Genomic DNA, 22209 nt, shown 5'->3' with positions numbered 1-22209 from the left:
AAACAGCTGGTGTAAACCAGCCAACCCTAAAAGTAAATACTTCTTTTAAAAAAATACTCAAATAAGTAGCAAAATTCTATGTAGTATTTTTACTTCAAAATATTCCATACCCTCTTTTTGGAACAAAATAAAATTAAAATAAAACATAAGAAAAATACTTAGATTTATATGATACACTTAAAGGCTGCACACCTAGAGCTTTTGGTTTTGTATATTCTTGAAATTCTACAGTTTTATATAAGCATCATCACGGTTTATTCAGTCCTCAAGTTTTCTGTATTTTTAACAAGAGGGATTGAACATGAAGGGTGTGAGATAAGAACATGGTAACCCATAATTTTACTATTTTAAGAAATTAGAAATTTTCTGCTGCACAATCCATTTTGAAAGTCGGAAAGCTGATTTTTCACATAAGTCTATACATGAGGGATTAAACGAAGCGGTATGCGTTGCTGCCTATCTGATGCTGCGTAACTCAGCAATTGAAAATGTGTTAGTTACCATGTTCTTGGCTCACACCCTTCTTATCATTATGGAACTCTCCCCACCCCACCAACACACACACAAAAAAAGGACTACGGAATATATTTAAGTTAAGATAAATACAACTGCAGAACAAACATGATTGACTGGAGCTTTTGCGCTTCTATCGAGAAGTCCGGAATTCAACTCAGCATTTGACCATTCTGACAAAACTTTTCTTCATTCCATCTATGAAGTAGAAATAGTGCGTGTACTGTGAGTTGGCTGACTTCATTTCTTATTGTTTTTAAATCGTTATTATTACTAATTACCAGCAGTGACGGTTTTGCGAGGGTTAGGGGGGGCGGTCTTTCGGACTGAAGCCTGTTCCCCAAAATTACGGAATGTCTAAAACAAACGAAATATCTATTAGTTATGCCTTTACTCATTAACTTTAAGCTGCCGTCAAATAAAAATTACGAATGTTTAGAAAAACTAAACATTAGTAAGAAAAAAACCCTCTCAAAATACTTTTCTAAATCCGCCACTGATTCTCAGTATAAAATGATCTTCAAGGTTGTATCCGGAAGATTACACTAGTTAACAAAGGTTTTGTTACATAAAAGGAAATACCTGTTCTTAAAGGAACTTTTTGCGCTGAATTCGAATATGCACTCGGTTTTTCTCCATCACGTACGATTTTCCCGTAACAGAGGGATTTTCGGGAAAATCCCTCAAAAATTTCCCTTTTCGTTTATTTTACACCCCAAGATCTTGTCCCCTTGCATATACTAACATAGAGATTATACCTAAGAATACTTTGATTCACATTTAACAAACCCTCCAAGTTTCGTAATAATCGCTTAATTCTTTCTAGAGAAATAAATATGTTTGTATGTATACTGTGTGTACTGTTTATTGCACCTTATAGTAATGCTTTCAGATCTCTTAAGTTGAGGTAAAACGTTTTGCTTTATTACCACAAACACATATATAAAATATAATACAATATAATTTACAAGTGTGACAATTTACAATAAACAATAATACAAATGTACCAAAAGGTCATGAAAAGACAATCAAAACTATCACAATATATGAAACTGCCATTGGGTTACAAAAACGTACACTACTTCCTTCTTTTGTAAGAAATGTTGCATTCTCTAACAAGACCCCAACAATAGTCCCCCATCATTGAAGGATCCTATCGTCCTGGTACCTTTTCTCTATTGCCATTATATCTTGGTGGAATCTTTCCCCCTGTTCGTCGCTGAGAGCACCTAGGTTAGCAGGAAAGAAGCCGAGGTGGGAGTGCAAAAAGTGGATTTTTAAAGACATCCTACAACCCAACTCTTTGTATTTCTGTATCATGTCCTGTACGATTTCTGTGTAACTCTCAGCTTTGTTATTGCCCAGAAAGTTGCGCACAACACACTTAAATGCTGTCCAGGCAGCTAGCTCAGCACTGTTTAACTTGCTGTCAAAGCTATCATCAAGCATTAATTTCCTAATTTGGGGACCAATAAACACTCCCGCTGAAATCTTAGCATCACTCAGGTTAGGGAACTTATCTCGCAAATACTTGAAACCTTCACCAGATGTGTCCATGGCTTTGACAAAGTTTTTCATAAGTCCTAACTTGATATGAAGTGGCGGTAGTAATATCTTATTAGGATCTACCAAAGGAGCGTATTTGACGTTGCATTCTCCAGGTACGTAATTCACTCTAGGTTCCCATTCCTTCACTTCATAATGTTTGTCATCAGCTCGGCTATCTCATAAACATAAAAAACATTGGTACTTCGTATAACCGCACTGCAGTCCTAATAAAATACCAACTACCTTGAGATCACAACATATTTGCCAACAACGGTCCTTGTAATTTATAAGATTTAGCAAAGTTGACATGGTGTCATAGGATTCCTTAATCTTCACTAAGTGCGCAAGTGGTATAGAAGGTTTTTTATTTCCATTATATAAAAGGACAGCTTTAAGCTGATAATAAATATTGATAACCATTTTATGAACAAAACGAAAAAACTTGGAGAATTGTATATATATGTATTAAGACATACATATACTGTACGTTTAAAAAAAATATACGTTGGAAGTACATTCTATTTTTATACACGTTTCTAATTTACAGAGAGCAATACAAGTGTGTTGTTGACTATTGTAAATATTCATTTTTATGTCTGTGTTTGTACTAATAAAGCAAATCGTTTTTACCCCAACTCAGGAGATCTGAAAGCATTACTATCAGGTGCAATAAACAGTGCACACAGTATACATACAAATATATTTATTTCTCTAGAAAGAACAAAGCGATTTTTACGAAACTTTTAGAGTTTATTAAATATAAATCAAGGTATACTTCGGTATAATTTTTATGTTACTATATGTAAGGGGACAGGAGCTAGGGGAATCAAATATCTGAAAAAGGGAAATTTTTGAGGGAATTTCCCAAAAATCCCTCTGTTACGGGAAAACTGTACGTGATGGAGAGAAAACGAGTGCATATTCGAATTCAGCGCAAAAAGTTCCTTTAAGATCAGGTGATTTTATCGCTAAATATATAAACGAAACGAAATACAGTATTAGTTATGCCTGTACTCATAAACTTCAAGCTCCTCCCAAATAAAATTAGGAGATTTTAGAAAATGAAACAATCAGAGAAACCCGTCCCAAAATACGTTTCTAAATCCGCTACTGATTATTTGTATAAATTAGTATTCAAGGTTGTATCCGGAAAATTATTGCTAAATCGTTGCACAGCTACAGTATAACAGAAATGTGGAAGTACGGTTAGACGGATATATTGAAAAACGTTCGCTTTGACGGATATATAGAAAAACGTAAGTTTAACTTCTGCGTTAGAAGCTAGAGTACTAAGCTCTTAGAAATGAAACAGACGACAAACTAAAATGATATCGAGAAGAAAAAATATCGATAACTCAAAAGTTAAAATAAAGTTAAATAGCCTCTAAAATTGCCCTCAAATACTACATTCTTCATGTTAGCTTTAATTCGTAAAACATGTGCTCCATCCATCTTGATGGTGAATTTTAGAGCGAAATATGGCATTTAGGTCATGGAATTTTTATCTAAGTATAGAATATACTATAAGAAAGCTATTTAGATAGAAAAATCATGAAAATGAAAAAAGCCAAAATTTCCAAAATTATCGTTTTTTTTCCAAAAAAGCCGGCTTTTTATGTAAAAAAAAAAAACATCGATTCAAAAAAGCCGGCTTTTTTGCATCTCTAGTAAAAAAGGTAAATCTAACAGAAGTGTGACTGGAGAATTGTATATGGCAAAATAACAATTGCAAGATTTTTAGGAATAGTGAGTAACACAAATCACGATTATACTGGCTTGCCACAGGACAAGATACAATGTGACGAATCTGATTTTGAATATTCATTCCCATTGTTTTTGAATTCTGAGTATAGAGTTATTTTGTTACCTGACAGTCATCTCTTACCATAGGTGGTGGTGGTAGTGGTGGTAGTGGTGCTGGTTCGAAAGGCATCTGCAAAAATTTGAGAAATCGAAAATTAGTTTGCTATTGAAAGTATTAAGAGACTGAAATTCATTTGACACAGGCGATCTATAATGACATGTTTAGAGAAATTGAAAATTGTCTTTGCTCTATTTGAACTTAAACATTCTACGGAAGCTTCTTCCTTGGCCTCTCTCACACAGGTAGATACTGTACATTACCATTTTTGTGCATATGCCATGCGTCTATATCACCATCATTCCTTGTGTGTGTGTGTGTGTGTGTGTGTGTGTGTGTGTGTGTGTGTGTGTGTGAAAGTACACCATATTACCGTCGCTATACATTGTATGTATCCATACTACCCTGATATAAGTAAAATGGAATCCGAAGCCTGTGGCATTGTTATGTGCCATTGAGCACGAGGAACTACACCATGTGGCTCACTCAGATGGCGTATGTCTGCATCTGATTTGCGCGACAACCATATGGTCCCTTACTTGTCAGATGTAGGGAGGGCCCCATACCAACTAGTCAGAGTACTCACAACTTACGTTAGTGTTGTTACAATAAGACAAATTTTCCGCTTGTTTCTTGCCTTCCACCAGAGAACTATGAGTAGTACGTTGTTCATTCGGGCTGTTGTCAGTCCTATCTCCTACCTTATTTGAAAACTCCAAGTTTGAGCAAAGTAACGCACATCTCTATTTTGATATTTGCTTCTACTCTGGCATTCTTGAACTTCAAAGCTAACATCAACTAAGCACATGTGGACTCGCAGATATAAAAGTACCACGGATACACTGTATGAATCGAACGAAATTCCCAACTCACAACTTGAATCTTTATAATTGCTGTTGATCATTGTTTGAAGGCCATAATACACGGATTGCCATAAAGAACAGCCTAAATCTACTTATCTGTAGTGGACCCGATGCTAATAGTTTGCATTCCTTTGAACATATTTGTTTCAATAACAGACTGTGTCTCTAGATTAACGCCATTGAATGTTTGTTAAAAATAAAATGGGTTCGTGCGAGGTCGTATGGAGAGCTACCGAGTGCCAAGTACTTGTTACGAAAAACATCTTCACGTGGGTACAAGCGTTCCAGTTATCCATCGGCGGTGTGCATGATGAGAGACAGGTAGTTCTCATTTCAGATATGCCATCCCAGTTTCCCCTGACTCGTTGGGGGACTGAATAAAATGACTATCCAAGATAATCTATCCGGCAGAATACAGACCACAATTACAGTCTGAGTCTCGTGGTCACTCATGAGAGGATATGAACACATTAGGAGCAATCGTTTGAAGAAAGTCTACGTTCCCACGTATTTCTTTCATGAATGCTTATGATACCCCCACACCGTCAATAACATCTTTTACCAAGTCGAGAGAGACTGCAGAGGCGGCGAAAATTGAAGGTAGAGGTATTCAGCAAATATAGTTACTTCAATATCGGACACGGAAACGGTAGTGATAAGATTTTTCCCCATACCTTTCATTGTTATATGAAAAGGAAGTTCCACTCATTTATGGCCTTCATTTATTGCAACTATGAATATAACCGTGACTCCTCATCCTACAACCGTGACACCATCAATCCTATTTTCCGAGTTTTTAAGGTCACATAGCTGGATTCCATTTCGCAGCAGAATGGACAGATTTGTAAATTTCTAATGAATGTGACTAGTTGTGTATTTGAAATTGAAAAACGCAATCTTCTGATAAATAGTTATGTTTTAACCCTTATTATACTGATTTTTTTTTTAAATCGTGAATTGTTTTTAAGCACTTCCCTAACAACATAAAAAGTAACGTTTTTCGTTGTTACCTCGTTCATTTCGCTGGAAGAGGGTGTTGTCATATACCATCACATTGCTGTTCCACTGCTATATTATATTATCTTGTTATGGAAATTCAGGAAGAAAAATAAATATATTTTATATATTTGTAAGTTTTATTTATGGCTGTTGTACAAAGGAAAGCTCAATACGTGACAGAATGGAAATCATAAAAGCATTCTACGCACAAGCCAACCTTACACTTACTGCACATTGTATGCATAATTGAAGATCATCCTTCCCGCAAGCACCTCCATTTCTTATCGCACCGTAATATCTTAATTCATCAGATACTCTATTGCAAGACAATCATCAATTTGGTGAAAACGGTCGACCAACTCTTTTCCTCTCGGTTCCAAAGCTAACTCCCTTCTAAATAATAATTGCGGCTCAATCCTTGCACTAGATTTTCTTAGAACTCACGCATTGTTAATGCTGGCATCAATCACCCAGGACAACAATGACCAATACCATTTCTTATTCCTTTGCTGATGCGGTAAGGAGAGAGGCCTTAGTCCAATTTGTCCGTTCCATCCACGAACTTATTATACTGTGAAATAACTGCAGATTGAGATATTATAACGAATTTCTCATCCGCTTGTGAAACCTCTTGACTGTACCTACAGGTTTAGGTCCATGAGAAGTAAAAGCAACTGTGACGATTCCATTATCTATCCATCTTGTGACACATAGCCCATTGTCTTTGTTCAAAGCTGACTCATAGTATCCTCGTCTAGCTCCTGATTTCAAACATTTGTTATCCGTGAGTTGACAGCATGACAGGACACGGTTGTTTCTCACTGTTCCTGTACCGAAGTAACCACACTCACGCAAGTAAACAAGTAAGTTTTCGGAAGTAAATAAATCTTCGAAGTGGAAACGATATGGAAAATGAATGACGTTCTCCAGAAAGCTATCTGTCATCGTTACTAATGGAGCCGAAGCTTTGCCAAAAGCCCTATACGTTTCCGAGTTCGTTTCAGGGGATTTTCCTTGATAAACCTCAAAATTGACCAGACACCCTGTTACTGTGTTTATACACCATACCTTATAACTGAATCTAATTGGTTTCTCTTTATATATTGCTTACAGCTGTGGCGTCCATATTATTTCACCATGCTTTCATCAAAATCTAATTCCTGAACTAGTACCAAACGTCTCATGCTTTTTTTTTTTTTTAAGAAAACAACTTATAATGAGACGAATCTTCCACAGTTAATCATTACTGTCGGTATTGCTGTTCTCATTACAATGCAAGGGACGTATTATTTGTTCGAAACGATTTCGTCTCATGCCTAAATTCCAAATCAGTTCATTTCCCATGTCCTTTTCTGAATCACCATATTGGACATATGTTCCACAAACCATATGAAGTATGGTCGTGGAACAGTACAGTGATGTCACTTGGCAACAGCAACTTCTACATCCTTACTCTTGTATAACTATGGAACTGATTAGAATTGAAGACTTTGGGGCAGAAACACGTTAAGTTCAAAAAGTGAAAGTGTAAAGGTGGTAGCTTCACAAGGGTTTCTCGTCGTCCGATTTTCTTCAAACTTAATACATATATACTAGACCGAAAATTAATCGACACGTATTTTTTGTTTCTTTCGGAAGATTAAGGGGGGCAAAGGGCCCCTTTTCCAAAAAAGGGGTCCCCTTGACAAAAAGGGCCACATTAGAGAAACAAAACTCTCCCGATGCAAAGATGACTCCAAAGTAGGAAATATAGGTTTTGTCGTATTTGCAAGAAAAGAGTTTCAGGGGGCAATGGCCCCCCTCGAAATGACAAAGGACTCCGCACAATCCTTACGGAAATTAGATTTCGGTGGAATTGCTTGAAATCGTGATATGCTGTAGATATTGTGTACTTGAGAAAAAGTCTCAATGGGCACAACCAAAAATCACTGACCGTTTGGCCACTACAGGGTCACTTTTTGAAAGCAGCCGAAGATAACGATATTCTGGATTTCAGCAAAAATTACTGGAATCGTACTATGTTGTAGATATTTTGATTCTCAAAAAATGTCTTAACGAACATTACCACCAATCACTGATTGTTTGGCCACTACAGGGACACTTTTTTAAAGATAATGATATTCTGGATTTTGATGAAAATGACTGAAACTGTGATATGTTGTAGATATTGTGATCCTAAGAATAAGTCTCAATAGGCACCACCAAGCACTGACCGTTTGGCCACTACAGGGCCACATTTTTTTAAAACAGAGAAGGTAATGATATTCTGGATTTCGGTAAATATGAATGAAACCGTGATGTGTTGTAGATATTGTGATCCTGAGAAAAAGTCTCAATTAGTATATACATTCATCGATCACTGAGCGTTTGGCCGGTGCAGGCTTTTTTTTTTTTTTTTTTTTTACAAAAAAAGGTAACGATATTCTGAATTTCGGTGGAATTGCTTGAAACTGCGATATGTTGTAGATATTGTGATCCTGAGAAAAAGTCTTAATGGTCATAACCACAAGTCACTAATCGTTTGGTCACCACAGGGTTACTTTCTTGAAAACAGCCAAGAATAGCGATGTTCTGGATTTCTGTAAGAATGAGTAAATTTATGATATGTTGTAGATCTTCTCATCGTGAGAGAAAGTCTTAATGAACACAACCATCAATTGTTGACCTTATGGCACTACAGGTCCAGATTTTTGAAAACAGCAGAGTATAACAATGTTTTTTATTTCGGTATAGATGAATGAAACTGTGATACGTTGTAGATGTCATGATCAAATTGTCTACTGTTTTCCAGGGTTTTCCATTGCCCCTCAAGATGAACATCGGAGTGTTGTCTATGTTTAAATGATGTTAGATGCTACTCTCCTCATCCCTTTTCCGGGTTGTTGGATAGGACTTTTCGTGGCTTCATACAATTCCACCCAAATTCCGGAATATCGTTACCTTCTGTAGTTTTAAGAAATGTGGTCCCGTAGTTACCAAATGGTCAGTGATTGGTGGTTATGTCCATTCAAACTTTTTCTCAGGATCGAATGTTAACAACATATTATGGCAATTCAACCGAAATTCAAAATACAGGTACCTTTTACTGTTTTAAAAAAGTGGCCTCGTAGTGACCAAACGGTAAGCAACATATCACAGTTTCAATCAATTACATCGAATTCCAGAATACCGTTACCTTCTGTTCATTTAACCTTTACAGGACGAACGGCTCAAAGGTTGAGCCAGCAGTTTAAACCTCCATCACTTCGCTCCTAATTAATCTAAAGAGATGATTTGGCTGTCTATCTCTTTAGGAAGGATCGAACTTTCCAACAGTGAGCATTTCGTCTACAACGGAAGTCCAGCAGAGGAAGAGTAGGGGAGAAGTTGGATGTACTAGTTCCCCCTCCCCCTCAGCATTTGGAGGAGGGAGACTCTCCCTCCAAAGGAGCTACAAGCATAAAAGGTGGTATCAATAAAGATAAATAAACATGTTAACTAATGACACCGTGCGTATGGCCATTCTTTTGCACGACAAATAACAGTGTTGCCAACTTAGAGAAAATATATTTTTATTTCATTTTTTTAATATCTTCTTCTTCTTCTTTTATGGGTTGAGCACGAGAGCACAAAAGTTACCTCGTTGGAATCTCTGTCTTATAAGCTTTCAAATGAGGTATGGCTTAAATCTCTGTGCTAATTAGGGACGTCAGGATAGACCAAAATATTTCGAAAAATACGTACAGGGTGACTCTTGTAGGAAACACATTCGGAATTATTTCTCGCTTGATATTGAACTTTCGCCCTTTATTTTTTACATGATTGTACCCAATGTCTGGCGTACACGTAAAATATTTTTCCCTGCGTACTACAAGCAACAGCTTTGCCAGCTTTTGTCAAATTTCCAAAAACAAAATATCTCATTTCCTTCAAAATTTCGTCTTATTCTTCTTGTACCAGTTTGACACGAGGGACACAAAAGTTAGCTCGTTGCAATATTCGTTACATAGCCTTTACAACGAGGTATAGTTCATGTCCCTGTGACAATTAGAAGGGGTAGAAGTTCCGTGAACGTAAAGGTCTACGATTTTCTTGAAATCTCTATCCATCCTGTAAAAAGGAAGCCCTATAGTGGCCAAACGGTCAGTGATGGATGGATGGACAAATTGAGACTTTTTGAGACTCAGGATCACAATATCTACAACACATCACGGTTTCATTCATTTTTACCGAAATCCAGAATAACGTTACCTTCTCTGTTTTCAAAAATGTGGTTCTGTAGTGGCCAAATGGTTAGTGCTTGGTGGCTGTGCGGTGCCTATTGAGACTTTTTCTCAGGATCACAATATCTACAACATATCACAGGTTCGGTCATTTTCATCAAAATCCAGAATATCATTATCTTCGGCTGCTTTGGGGGCCGCGGTGGCTCAGTGGTTGAGCGTTCACCTCTGGCGCTTGAAGTGCCGGGTTCAAACCCTGCTCCCGGTGGACAAACACCGTGTGCGTGGGTTTTCTCGCGGTTCTCCCGTTTCCTCCCACTTTCTTCATTCCAATATTTCATTCATCCCTCATCATCACCGTCTCCTTTAGCATAACCGGCATAACCGTGGGACGTAAAACTCAAAGATTTCATTTTTCATTTTTTCTTCGGCTGGTTTCAAAAAAGTGGTCCTGTAGTGGCGAAACGGTCAGCGATTAGTGGTTATGTCCGTTATGACTTTTTTTCTCAGGATCAACATATCTACAACATATTACGGTCTCAGTCATTTTTGCTGAAATCCAGGATATCGTTATCTTCGGCTGTTTTAAAGAAAGTGGCCCTGTAATGGCCAAACGGTCACTGATTTTTGGTTATGACCATTGAGACTTTTCCTCAGGTACACAGTATCTACAACATATAACGATTTCAAGCAATTCCACCGAAATCTAATTTGCGTGAGGATTGTGCGGGGTCCTTTGCCATTTCGAAGGGAGCCATTGCCCCCTGAAACTCTTTTCTTGCAAATACGACAAAACCCGCATTTCCTACTTTGAAGTCATCTTTGCATCGGGAGAGTTTTTTCTTTAATGTGGCCCATTTAGTCAAGGGGGCCCTCTTTTAAAGGGGCGCTTTGTCCCCCTTAATCTATTTTCCGAAATAAACAATAAAAAATACTTGTCGATTAACTTTTGGTCTAGTATATATGTGCTAAGTTCGAAGAAAATCGGACAACCAGAAACCCTTGTGAAGCACTGCCTTTAAACTTTCACTTTTTGAACTTAACGGGTTTTTGCCCCGAAGTCTTCAATTATTATAGTAAGTTTTAATTATTAAAAGTAAAATAGTAAGGGTATTACTACAAAACAATAATTAGAATTAAATACTCAAATCTCCCTAACTGCTCATACATGGCGTTGTTTCTATACAGCGAAACCAAAGATGTGCTACAGCGCCGCTGACAACAACAATTGGGTGGTAACTGATATTAGCAACTACGCGCAAATATCTTTTACTGTTTTGCTGTATTGCCGAGTCAAATTTTGCATCGAGCAGACATTTAGCGTTGGTTTTCTCAACGTTGTTTTCCGTTGCTATATGTCATCACGGGGGAAAAGTGGGTTAATTTTTAATATAGTATTTGATTAATAAGCTTTGAACGAGATAAATCGTTTAGTAGAAACCGAGTGGAAAGGTAGAGTAGTAATACACTGCCGGAAAAAATTGCAATACCCTGTAATACAGTCGTGTTCAAATTATTAGACTCAACATTCAGTTTCTGAATATTTTACTGTTCTTACAATATTACGTGAGAAAATACGTTCGAACTTAGTCTAACTCACTACTTTGTAACTCTGTTCTAATGTCTAGTGGGTGTGGCACATGCATTTCTATATGAATAAAACAAATGCGTACGTAACATACAAATATAATTACTATAAGGTGTGGACATCCAAATTGAAAACAAAAAATGAAACGGAATACTTACAAGAAAATTATCTTTCACACCAAGATTAATATTTCTTATGAAATCACTTATTCTTTATTAAGCCTTTATACTTTGTGGCATCCCATATACTAGTCTAAGACATTTTGCCTTCAATTCAGCATCCTGATACTACAAATTGTTGATCTACTTAATGAATTGAAGTTTGGTTTTAATGTGCTCCTTCTCTAGCTTTTCTTTCATGAAGCTCCAAAAGTTTTCAATCGGGTTCATATCAGGACTAGTGCCTGGCCACGGAAGAACACTAATTTCGTTGTTCTCGAAGAATTTTGTCACAGCTTTGGCCCGGTGGTATGGGGCTAAATCATGCATAAAGATGAATTGTACGTCATCAAACCAGAGTGTAGTCTGGGAAACCAGTTCTTGAAGAACTTGTAGGTATTGGTCGTGCTTCATTGTCCTCTCTACTATATACAGTCTTCCAGGCCCAAAAACAGAGATCACACCCCAGACCATGATTGAAGTAGGATGTTTCACGGTTTATTAAAGGCATCCCAACTTGAATTCCTCCCAGGTCAACGTCGCACATATTAATCAGACTCAAAGATTCATGATTCATCACAGAAACACACCACTCTCCAATCGTCAGCAGTCCAATATTGTAGGCCTCATGCCCATTCGAGTCGCTTCTTTGCCATGATTGGTGTAGACTCTAATTTTTGTTTTCTTTCTTGACCGTGTGCTTTTATTCTCTCGGCACAAAGAATCCTTCAAACACTTTCAGGCCAAATGTCTGCTCCATACTCAGCCATTTTCATGATTAAGTCTATTAGAAGTTGCACTTCTGTTTCCGAAAGTCAGTCTTTTCAGTTTTCTGATATCTCTTAGCAATAGCTTTGGTTTTCGCCTACACTTCCCAACCCTATTTTGGCTCTTGTTCATTTCAACAGAGATTCTACTCACAGATTTTGGTTCTATCCCAACTCTACTAGCAATGTATTGCCGTGTATATCTTATTTCCACCAGGAGTATTTCGTTAACTTCCATTTAAAGCGGAAGATCTTTTGCTTCTCCCATTATTCTACAATTACAGGACTACACAGAATAAAAGATTGATACACGAAACACGTCACGATCATTTTTAACTGTCCCATTCGAACTGTTGAACGCTTTGAATGTCGTTAACTTCTTACGACAGCAACCACAACACTTCAGACTGTAACTTTGGGGTGGACAAACACCGTGTGCGTGGGTTTCCTCGGGATTCTCCCGTTTCCTCCCACTTTCTTCATTCCACCATTTCATTCATTACTCATCATCACCGTCTCTTTTATCTTAACCGGCATAATCGTGGGACGTAAAACTCAAAGATTTCATTTCATTTCATTTTCACAATAACTATTTACAAATAAAACACCACTTTCAGAATCCTCCCCCCTCATCTACTGTTCAACTTTGATATCACCACTTCAATTGTACAGTAAACAAATGAAGGATCCTATAGTGGTGGTCTAATCATTAAATTAAATGTTCTAGAACTCTGAAATTAGCACTCCTACATCAATTTTGTATTTTTCGAGTGTGAGTCTAATAATTTGAACACGTCTGCGGATCTGAGATATTTATGGATTTCCATTTTTAGGTTCTATGGTGGTTGTGGAGTAGATGATTAACTATGTACCTATTTCTACCAACAAATGGCAGTGCCACATAACGACATGGCGCCATCCGTGTCGATCTATGTTGTGAATAGGCATAGGCAGAAGGCAGCAGGTGAGTTAATGTAACACAAACAGTAAACATAAGAAAGACAACATGCACTGACTACGCAATCGTGCTCCATTGAGTCAAATGACCAAGTTCGAACTAGGTCGTATTGTGGACCTTCGAGAGGCTAGCTGGTCCTTTCGTCAAATCGTCCACCACGTTAGCCGTAATGCATCTGTTTTGCAGCAGTATTGGCAGCGGTGCATGTCATGCTATTCACATACACACAGAGAAGGTTCTGGATATGCTTGTAACATGGACGTGACGAAGATCAACGTATGTGAGGGCAGCATTGAAAGACCGCACAGCTACAACTTCCAATATTCGAGTAAATGTGGTCCCTGAAGTGTGCACACGCACTATTGATAACCTATTACTAGCTGCAGTACTTCAAGCATACACACCAATTGCCCATGTGCCAATGACGTCACATTATCGCCAAACACGGCTGAACTAGTGCCAGCAAGGGAACACCTGGAGGGGGGAATGGCGTCTCTTTTTTTGAAGTGGTGAATGCAAGTGATAGTAGACTATGAGTGTGACGGCGACCTTGAGTGCGTCTCCTTCTACAGCGCGTTCGTGAAAGACACAATGGTCCCACCCTAAATGTTATGTTCATAGAGAAGTATTTAATGTGTGTTGTGACTGACTAAAATTTAACGGAAAGCTTTTGTTTTTCTAGTATTAATTATCCGGATTTTTAAAAATGTGTAAGAAGTTACTTACCCCAGAATAAAATCCATGCATGGGTGTTCCTGGTCCCTGTACGAATGAGTCCTGTAATGGAAGAAAATTTAGAACTAGTTTGGCTTGCGAAGAATTATCACATACATTACTTTCTTTTTTATAGTTAGTAATTAATATTATTTTTTCATGGCAACCCTTTATTTTAAGCTCGATAATTGCTAAACCTCTTTCTTACATCCTAGACGGTATATTTACATATTTGATAAAAATAATTAACCAAATATTTACAACTACGAAACAAACTTTCTCCAATTTGCCTTTGAAAGAGTATTCCCAAAGCCAACACTTTGCAAAATCATTTTGTCATACTTGAGAATGTGGATTTACTTACTATAAGTAGTATAAAAATGCTAAATCAAAGTGACTTAGTTTTCGCGTTTTACTGTAGCCAATATTTTCCTAACTGCATACTAGAGAATCGAAGTAGTAGCCGTACAAGATATATTCTTTGAATAGAGCTAGAGTCGTTAAAGTTAGTGTTCTAAAACCAAGCAATTTAAATGTTATGTTAAGGATAAACAATATACGCTATCACTACTGGCTCCCTCGTCGCCATATTAATTAACTCCCTTCAAGTGAATAATAAATGTATAATATGTGATTTTCAAATCCCTAAGATAACATGCTGTTACATCCATCAATTCAGGTATAACCGCTGAATTAAGAAAGAGGATTTTCTGCTACCATCCTGTGTTTTATTCATATTGAATTTTTGTGTTTCGGTTTTACAATATCCTTCGTCGTGGCTATGTGTTTAAAGAAAGTACCTTTGGCGCGGAACATCAAGGTTCGAGTCCCGTTGGGAGCTCATAGTTCGGATCCCACGTTAATCTGTTGATCCACGATTTCAATAGCCTTGCTACTGAACGGGACGCTAAAGTCTAAATAAACCGATCAATCAACTTCATTCTCAACTATTCAGAAGAACAATTCAATAATTCTAAAATATCTCCCTCTTCCACATGGAGATAGAGTACGAGGGGGGACCCAAAAGAAACCGGATTGAAAGAGCGCTGCCGTTCCTAGGCGTAGTAGAGAGTTCTCCTTCTAGGTGGGTCTACTAGAGATCTTCTCAGATCAGTTGGCCAAGCGGTGTCTGCGTAGGAGGTTAACGTTTGATCGTATTATTGTTTTTCTCAACTGTTCTCGTTTGCCGCCTACGAAATCGTTATGGTAGATTCAAAGGAACAAGGAGTGTGTTTGCTTCCTACTTGGAAAATCGGAAACGAAAACTTACCAAATGCTTCAACAGGCTTTCAAGAAGGATACTATGAACCGCACACAATTTTTTGAGTGGTTTGGCCGCTTTAAGTGTGGTGAGATGAGTGTTGAAGATCATGCTCGTTCTGAGTGCTCTTCATCATTTCGAAACGACGAAAACATCGAACAAATCTGCCCCATAATCAGTGAGGATCGTCGTTTCATGATCGATGATGTTTCAAAACAGGCAGGAGTGAGTTGGAGCTCGTGCCAGCGTGAGGTTTTGCAAATGAGACATGTTGCCGCTAAGTGTGTTTCTCGCCTGCTCACACAGGATCAAATCATTCGTCTGAATTTGAGCCAGGACTTGAAAATTCAGATTGAAAGTGATCCAAATTTTTGACCAACATGATGACGTTTTCCGAGAATTAAACAAAGTCTAAAAGGAAAATGTTTTGATGGTGTAGAGGCTGTAAAAAGAACTTCGCAGAGCGCATTGGACGATATAAAACTTTCAGAGTTCCAGAGGTGCTTCAAACAGTGGGAAAGAAGATGGAAGAAATAAATCGCATTTAATGGAGGGTACTTTGAAGGAGACTGAAAGAATTTTGTAAAAAAAAAAAAAAAAAAAAAATGAAATAAATTATTTTTAGAACGGAAGTCCGATTTCTTTTGGGTCCTCCCTAGTATTTAAAACTAGTTCAACTAAATGATATATGTAGGCTATTCTTGTTCTGTACTTTTATCATTATATTAACCGCTCCAACAAAAGGGCCCATTGTGTTTGGGTGTGCCCGTGTCCATACAACAAACGAACTTGTCCGATTTCCTGATGTATCAAAGCTGAATGTTCACAATGCCTTCCCACGCAATTTTTAACGCGTCTGCGAGTGGAAACGGCGTCAGAACTGTAGTCACAAAATGGCACTAACGTGGAAGCGAAGAAGACGAGTTTCACGTCCGATCATGAAGTATCATTTTCTCATCTGACAGGAATTTGGTGCAGTCCGTGAGTATAGATCTATCACAATCAGTTGTCGGTAAAACATTGATATGAAAATTTGAATTCATTGGATGGGCAAAGGCATAATAGCAATCCTCAACACGAAAATTTACTTACAGTTGTAAGCCTATGATGACAAACACATTTGAAAAGCTTTGCTTGATAAATTCCAAACATGTGTTTTCCTTCAGATAACGAAATTTTCAACAGTATTTGGCAAACACAAACCAGTTAATGAGTATGGATCCGAACTTCTTCAGCATTCTCAGTATTCACCCTACTGGGCACATATGATTTGCCATTTCTTCTCTACCATGAAAACACACCGTAACGATAGTCATTTACTAAGTGATGATGCTGTAATGCTTTAAATAAATTGTTTGACGCATGCGAAGAATACGTTTCATATAATAGATGCATCAGATAAATTTGAGCACCACGAGGGAAATATATACTCAAATGAAAGTGGAGTGTTCAACGAATATGAAATGTTATCCCGTTACCATGAATTCTTCTGTATTAATCCAAAATATTACATCTGATTCTCGTGCATTGACTAATTGATTGACACATAGCATTTGTACTGCAGTGAGACTACAAACAGAGTGAAACTACAGCTTAACATGGCATCGGAATCATATATATTATCAACGGAATCGAAGGCAGGTATGCCATCCTATGGCACAAGAACTCCAAGTATTTAGCCACGAGGAAAATCTATAAACATTCATAACATCAATTGCACATGTTACGTTACTCATAAAAATACAAACCCAAGATTTTTTTCCAATTTGGAATAAATCGATAAAAATAACAACTAGCAACTTAATAAATTATTTATATAAAAATTTGAATGTTTGTTCGATTGAAGTTTGTGATCCCTTTCATTACAGACGCAATGTAAAACGTGGATGTACAGTTTAAAGAGGAATCTGTATCACAGTAATGCATTCAAAATTCAAGTCTCTCTCTCTCTCTCTCTCTCTCAAACCCAGGACCTAGTGTAACAAACGTGTGCTCTAGCCACTAGGCCAGTGTATTTCAGTATAGAACGTCTTAACAGACATACAGAGAATTCAGTCTGGAACTAACAAGGGAAGTTAGGGAGAAAGCACTCGTCTGCAGAGAAATTAAGCATTCCATTTGAAAGACCAACTCAAGCTGATTACAACAAGCTAAGAAAATTCTTTAACGGCTGAGAATTTTGAGAGAGATTCAACGTTAAATGCACGATTGCCAGAAGTATATAACCTCAGTATATACTCTCCCATGGTAAAGACTGATGATTTGAACTTGCTACTGCTAGATCATTGTGGTCCGTTCACAGACAAATTGCCCATTGTAAGTTGGGTGATGGATGAGAAAGACGTAGTATTTGAGAATATACCAAAGAACTGCACACGATATATACAACAATTTGATGTGTTTGGATTCCGACCAATCAAAGATTATGGCAGGAGATTCGTAATAGTATGAAACTTCCTCCGGACATTATGATATACAAAAGAAACAATCAAATAAAGTTTGTGTCCATGCTAATCAATCAGTTCCGATCACCGCGAATCATTGGATTGTTTCATATCCGTTTGCATTCAACAAGTCAGGTTACCGAAAAAATTATATAACTTTTGAATCACCTGCCCAATTTGCTTTTCCTTTGGTCATGCAAGCTGTTTCCTTGACGGATGCAACACAATTGCACATAAAAAATATTTATTGTGCAAGGAAGTATTTTGCCTGTATCATTTCTTAATAGAACAGAAGAGCAACAAACATCAATTTTCATCTCTAACCTACCATTATTGTGAACGGTGTAATGACTAGTTTTAACTAACAAACCTCTTAGTTATTGCAAAACAGTTTTATTTTCTATTACTTCCGATAGATTTCAATTCGTATGTAAATATTCATTGTTAATAATGTTGTACTTAACGCATTTAAATGCGCATATAGTCATTTTTTCTTCATATAAACCTCGAAGTTGAATCTCTCGAACAGTTCTCAACCGTATAGGAATTTTATTAGCTTGTTGTAATAAGCATAAATTGGTCTTTCAAATGGCATGCCTAGTTTCTCTGCAGCGAGTGATTTCTCCCGAACTTCCTTTGTAGTCATCAAATGACAATTTACATGGTAAAATATTGAGACTGTTTCCATAAGAACTACGGAAATATTGTATTGAATAATAAATAATATGAATAACTTTAGTAACTAGTTCTGTAATTGCATGGTAATACCAAGCAAACAGACACATTTTATCCTGCTAGCGTTGAAACTAACGAGACATGAACATCCATAGAAGGATATTTTTGCGGTGTATTATACAAATAATAAAGTTGAAAATCAAAACACGCTTACTAATATAAATTACTGAGCTAGTAAAACTTGAAAGAACTTGCACACTTCATAGTAAAAATAAAAGAAAAACTTAGAAATATGTGACTGATATGATATGTGTATATAACAAACGAACAATTGCATTTTTTAAAAAAAAATAGTGAGTAGCATAAATCACTATTATACTGGCTTCGCACAGGACAGAATACAATGTGAAGCTTCTGATTCTGATTATTGAATTTATTTTTTTAAATTCTAAGTGTAGGGTTATTTTGTTACCTGACCGTCATCCCTTACCATAGCTGGTAGTGGTAGTGGTGGTAGCGGTGTTGGTAGGAATGGCATCTGCAAAAATATGAGAAATTGAAAATTAGTTTGCTTTCGAAAGTATTAAGAGACAGAAATTTATTTGATACAGGAGATCTATAATGACGTGTTAAGAGAATTGAAACTTGTCTTTGCTGCATTGGAACTTAAACATTCTAGGAAAGCTTCTTCCTTAGCGTCTCTCACACAGGTTAGATACTGTACATTATCATTTCCTGTATGTGTGCCATGCGTCTATATCACCATCATTCCTTGTGTGTGTGTGTATGTTTAAAGTGCACTATATTACCCTGGCTATAAACTGTATGTACCCACACAACCCTGATATAAGTACAGTCGCGAAAGAAGTAAGTCAGCCGGGTAAAAGGGGAAAATATTTCCAACCCTGTTCACGTGAGTTAACTTCTCCGAGAGACTTGCTGCTTTCACGTAAGATCTGCAAGCAAGCGACTTCTGTGAAACAAATCCAATATCTGCTGAAAAGCAATCTTCTTTTCAATACTAGCCTTAGTGCTTTCAGACAGAGAGGAAAAATAATATTTAAATTTCTTTTTGACGAAAACAAGAAAAATAATTTATATACAGTAGTTTACAAGGGCCAGCGCACTCATTACAATTAATTTAGATATCTAAATACTCATTAAATACTCACAAGTAATTAGGTGTGAGCAGTGAAAACTGATTTTGGAAATTTAAGGCTCCATTATTGATCTAACACTATGAAATGAAGTGGGAATTTTAACATCGCACGATTATGTCCTGAAAGCTAAAGGAAACGGACGATGAAGGAAGAAAATGAATAATGAAAGAAACTGATGAATGAATTGGAAGGAAAAAAGAACTCTTAGAAATCAACGGACACGATATTGTACAACACAAACTTCTTGGCATAGCCTGGAGTCGAACATATGACTTTAAAATCAGAGGTGAGTAGTCTATCATTGAGTTACCATACCCCATTTATGACAGAGAAAGGCGCTCCCTAGTCCGACTTCAATTGGTTGGTTAGTGGGCTGAATTGGTTGGTTAGTGGGTTTAGTCTCTTGTTCAGCGCTGATTCTATTTAAGACGTGGACCTACACCTTAACGTGGAATCCGAACCACATAAGCTTCCATCAGGAATCGATTCCAGTTCTCCCGTGTCGAAGATGAGTACGCTAAGCATATAGTTACGAGGGAATATCTCTGGGTCACGACGTAAACCTCGGGATTTTTCTCGTGCTGTTCACGTGAATGAGATTTCGGTCTTTCTCGTCTCGTAAAGTATCGTAAACTTTCAACTTCGTATTCAAAAAGGTTTACCTATTTCTATTGGACGTGGTCGTATTGTCTTGTTTCCTCGCCAACACTACATACTTTCTACACGCAATAACACACACACAAGGATAAATAGCATGTGTATGAGTTTTCAATGTGGCGCTTTGTTTAATCGCCATACATTTCAATTAAAAGATCATAGTTGTAGCATCTCATATTATCATAATTGTGTATAGGTTAAATATCCTAGTCATCTATTGCGTAATTGCTGCTTTTTGGCTAGTATATATGAGCTAAATTTGAAGAAAATTGGACGACCAGAAACCCTTGTAAAGCTACCGCCTTTAAACTTTCACTTTTTGAACTTAACGGGTTTTTGCCCTGAAGTCATCAATTATTATAGTAACTTCCAATTACTAAAAGTAAAATATTAAGGGTATTACTACAAAACAATAATTAGAATTAAATACTCAAATCTCCCTAACTGCTCATACATGGCGTTGTTTCTATACAGCGAAACCAAAGATGTGCTACAGCGCCGCTGACAACAACAATTGGGTGGTAACTGATATTAGCAACTACGCGCAAATATCTTTTACTGTTTTGCTGTATTGCCGAGTCAAATTTTGCATCGAGCAGACATTTAGCGTTGGTTTTCTCAACGTTGTTTTCCGTTGCTATATGTCATCACGGGGGAAAAGTGGGTTAATTTTTAATATAGTATTTGATTAATAAGCTTTGAACGAGATAAATCGTTTAGTAGAAACCGAGTGGAAAGGTAGAGTAGTAATACACTGCCGGAAAAAATTGCAATACCCTGTAATACAGACGTGTTCAAATTATTAGACTCAACATTCAGTTTCTGAATATTTTACTGTTCTTACAATATTACGTGAGAAAATACGTTCGAACTTAGTCTAACTCACTGCTTTGTAACTCTGTTCTAATGTCTAGTGGGTGTGGCACATGCATTTCTATATGAATAAAACAAATGCGTACGTAACATACAAATATAATTACTATAAGGTGTGGACATCCAAATTGAAAACAAAAAATGAAACGGAATACTTACAAGAAAATTATCTCTCACACAAAGATTAATTTTTCTTATGAAATCACTTATTCTTTATTAAGTTTTTTTTTATCCTTTGTGGCATCCTATGTACGAGTTTAGCACATTTTTCCTTCAATTCAGCATTCTGATACTACAAATCGTTGATCTACTTAATGAATTGAAGTTTGGTTTTAATGTGCTCCTTCTCTAGCTTTTCTTTCATGAAGCTCCAAAAGTTTTCAATCGGATTCATATCAGGACTAGTGCTTGGCCACGGAAGAACACTAATTTCGTTGTTCTCGAAGAATTTTGTCACAGCTTTGGCCCGGTGGTATGGGACTAAATCATGCATAAAGATGAATTGTACGTCATCAAACCAGAGTGTAGTCTGGGAAACCAGTTCTTCTTGAAGAACTTGTAGGTATTGGTCGTGCTTCATTGTCCTCTCTACTATATACAGTCTTCCAGGCCCGAAAACAGAGATCACACCCCAGACCATGATTGAAGTAGGATGTTTCACGGTTTAATAAAGGCATTCCAACTTGAATTCCTCCCAGGTCAACGTCGCACATATTAATCAGACTCAAAGATACATGATTCATCACTGAAGCACACCACTCTCCAATCGTCAGCAGTCCAATATTGTAGGCCTCATGCCCATTCGAGTCGCTTCTTTGCCATGATTGGTGTAGACTCTAATTTTTGTTTTCTTTCTTGACCGTGTGCTTTTATTCTCTCGGCACAAAGAATCCTTCAAACACTTTCAGGCCAAATGTCTGCTCCATACTCAGCCATTTTCATGATTAAGTCTATTAGAAGTTGCACTT

At 37.2% G+C, this 22209-nt stretch overlaps 1 protein-coding gene across 6 annotated transcripts in view; it reads right to left on the bottom strand.

Moving 5' to 3' along the window:
- Positions 1–22209, bottom strand: part of LOC145688249 (uncharacterized) — a 277974-nt gene that overhangs the window by 195040 nt on the left and 60725 nt on the right. For 5 of the 6 annotated variants that reach the window (XM_081762192.1, XM_081762195.1, XM_081762194.1 and 2 more), the window contains exons 13-15: positions 19024–19089; positions 14184–14234; positions 3947–3994 (exon numbers count right to left, since the gene is read on the bottom strand). In XM_081762192.1, the coding sequence (XP_081618318.1) occupies positions 3947–3994; positions 14184–14234; positions 19024–19089 (165 nt within the window). The remainder of the gene's footprint in view (positions 1–3946; positions 3995–14183; positions 14235–19023; positions 19090–22209) is intronic. The other variant, XM_081762193.1, reaches the window with a different exon arrangement.

Source organism: Thermobia domestica, chromosome 6 (assembly GCF_964235325.1).
Source record: "Thermobia domestica chromosome 6, izTheDome1.hap1.1, whole genome shotgun sequence".
NCBI lineage: Eukaryota > Metazoa > Arthropoda > Insecta > Zygentoma > Lepismatidae > Thermobia > Thermobia domestica.
The sequence above is the reverse complement of the archived record's forward strand: the minus strand, read 5'-3'. Positions and strand labels throughout refer to the sequence as shown.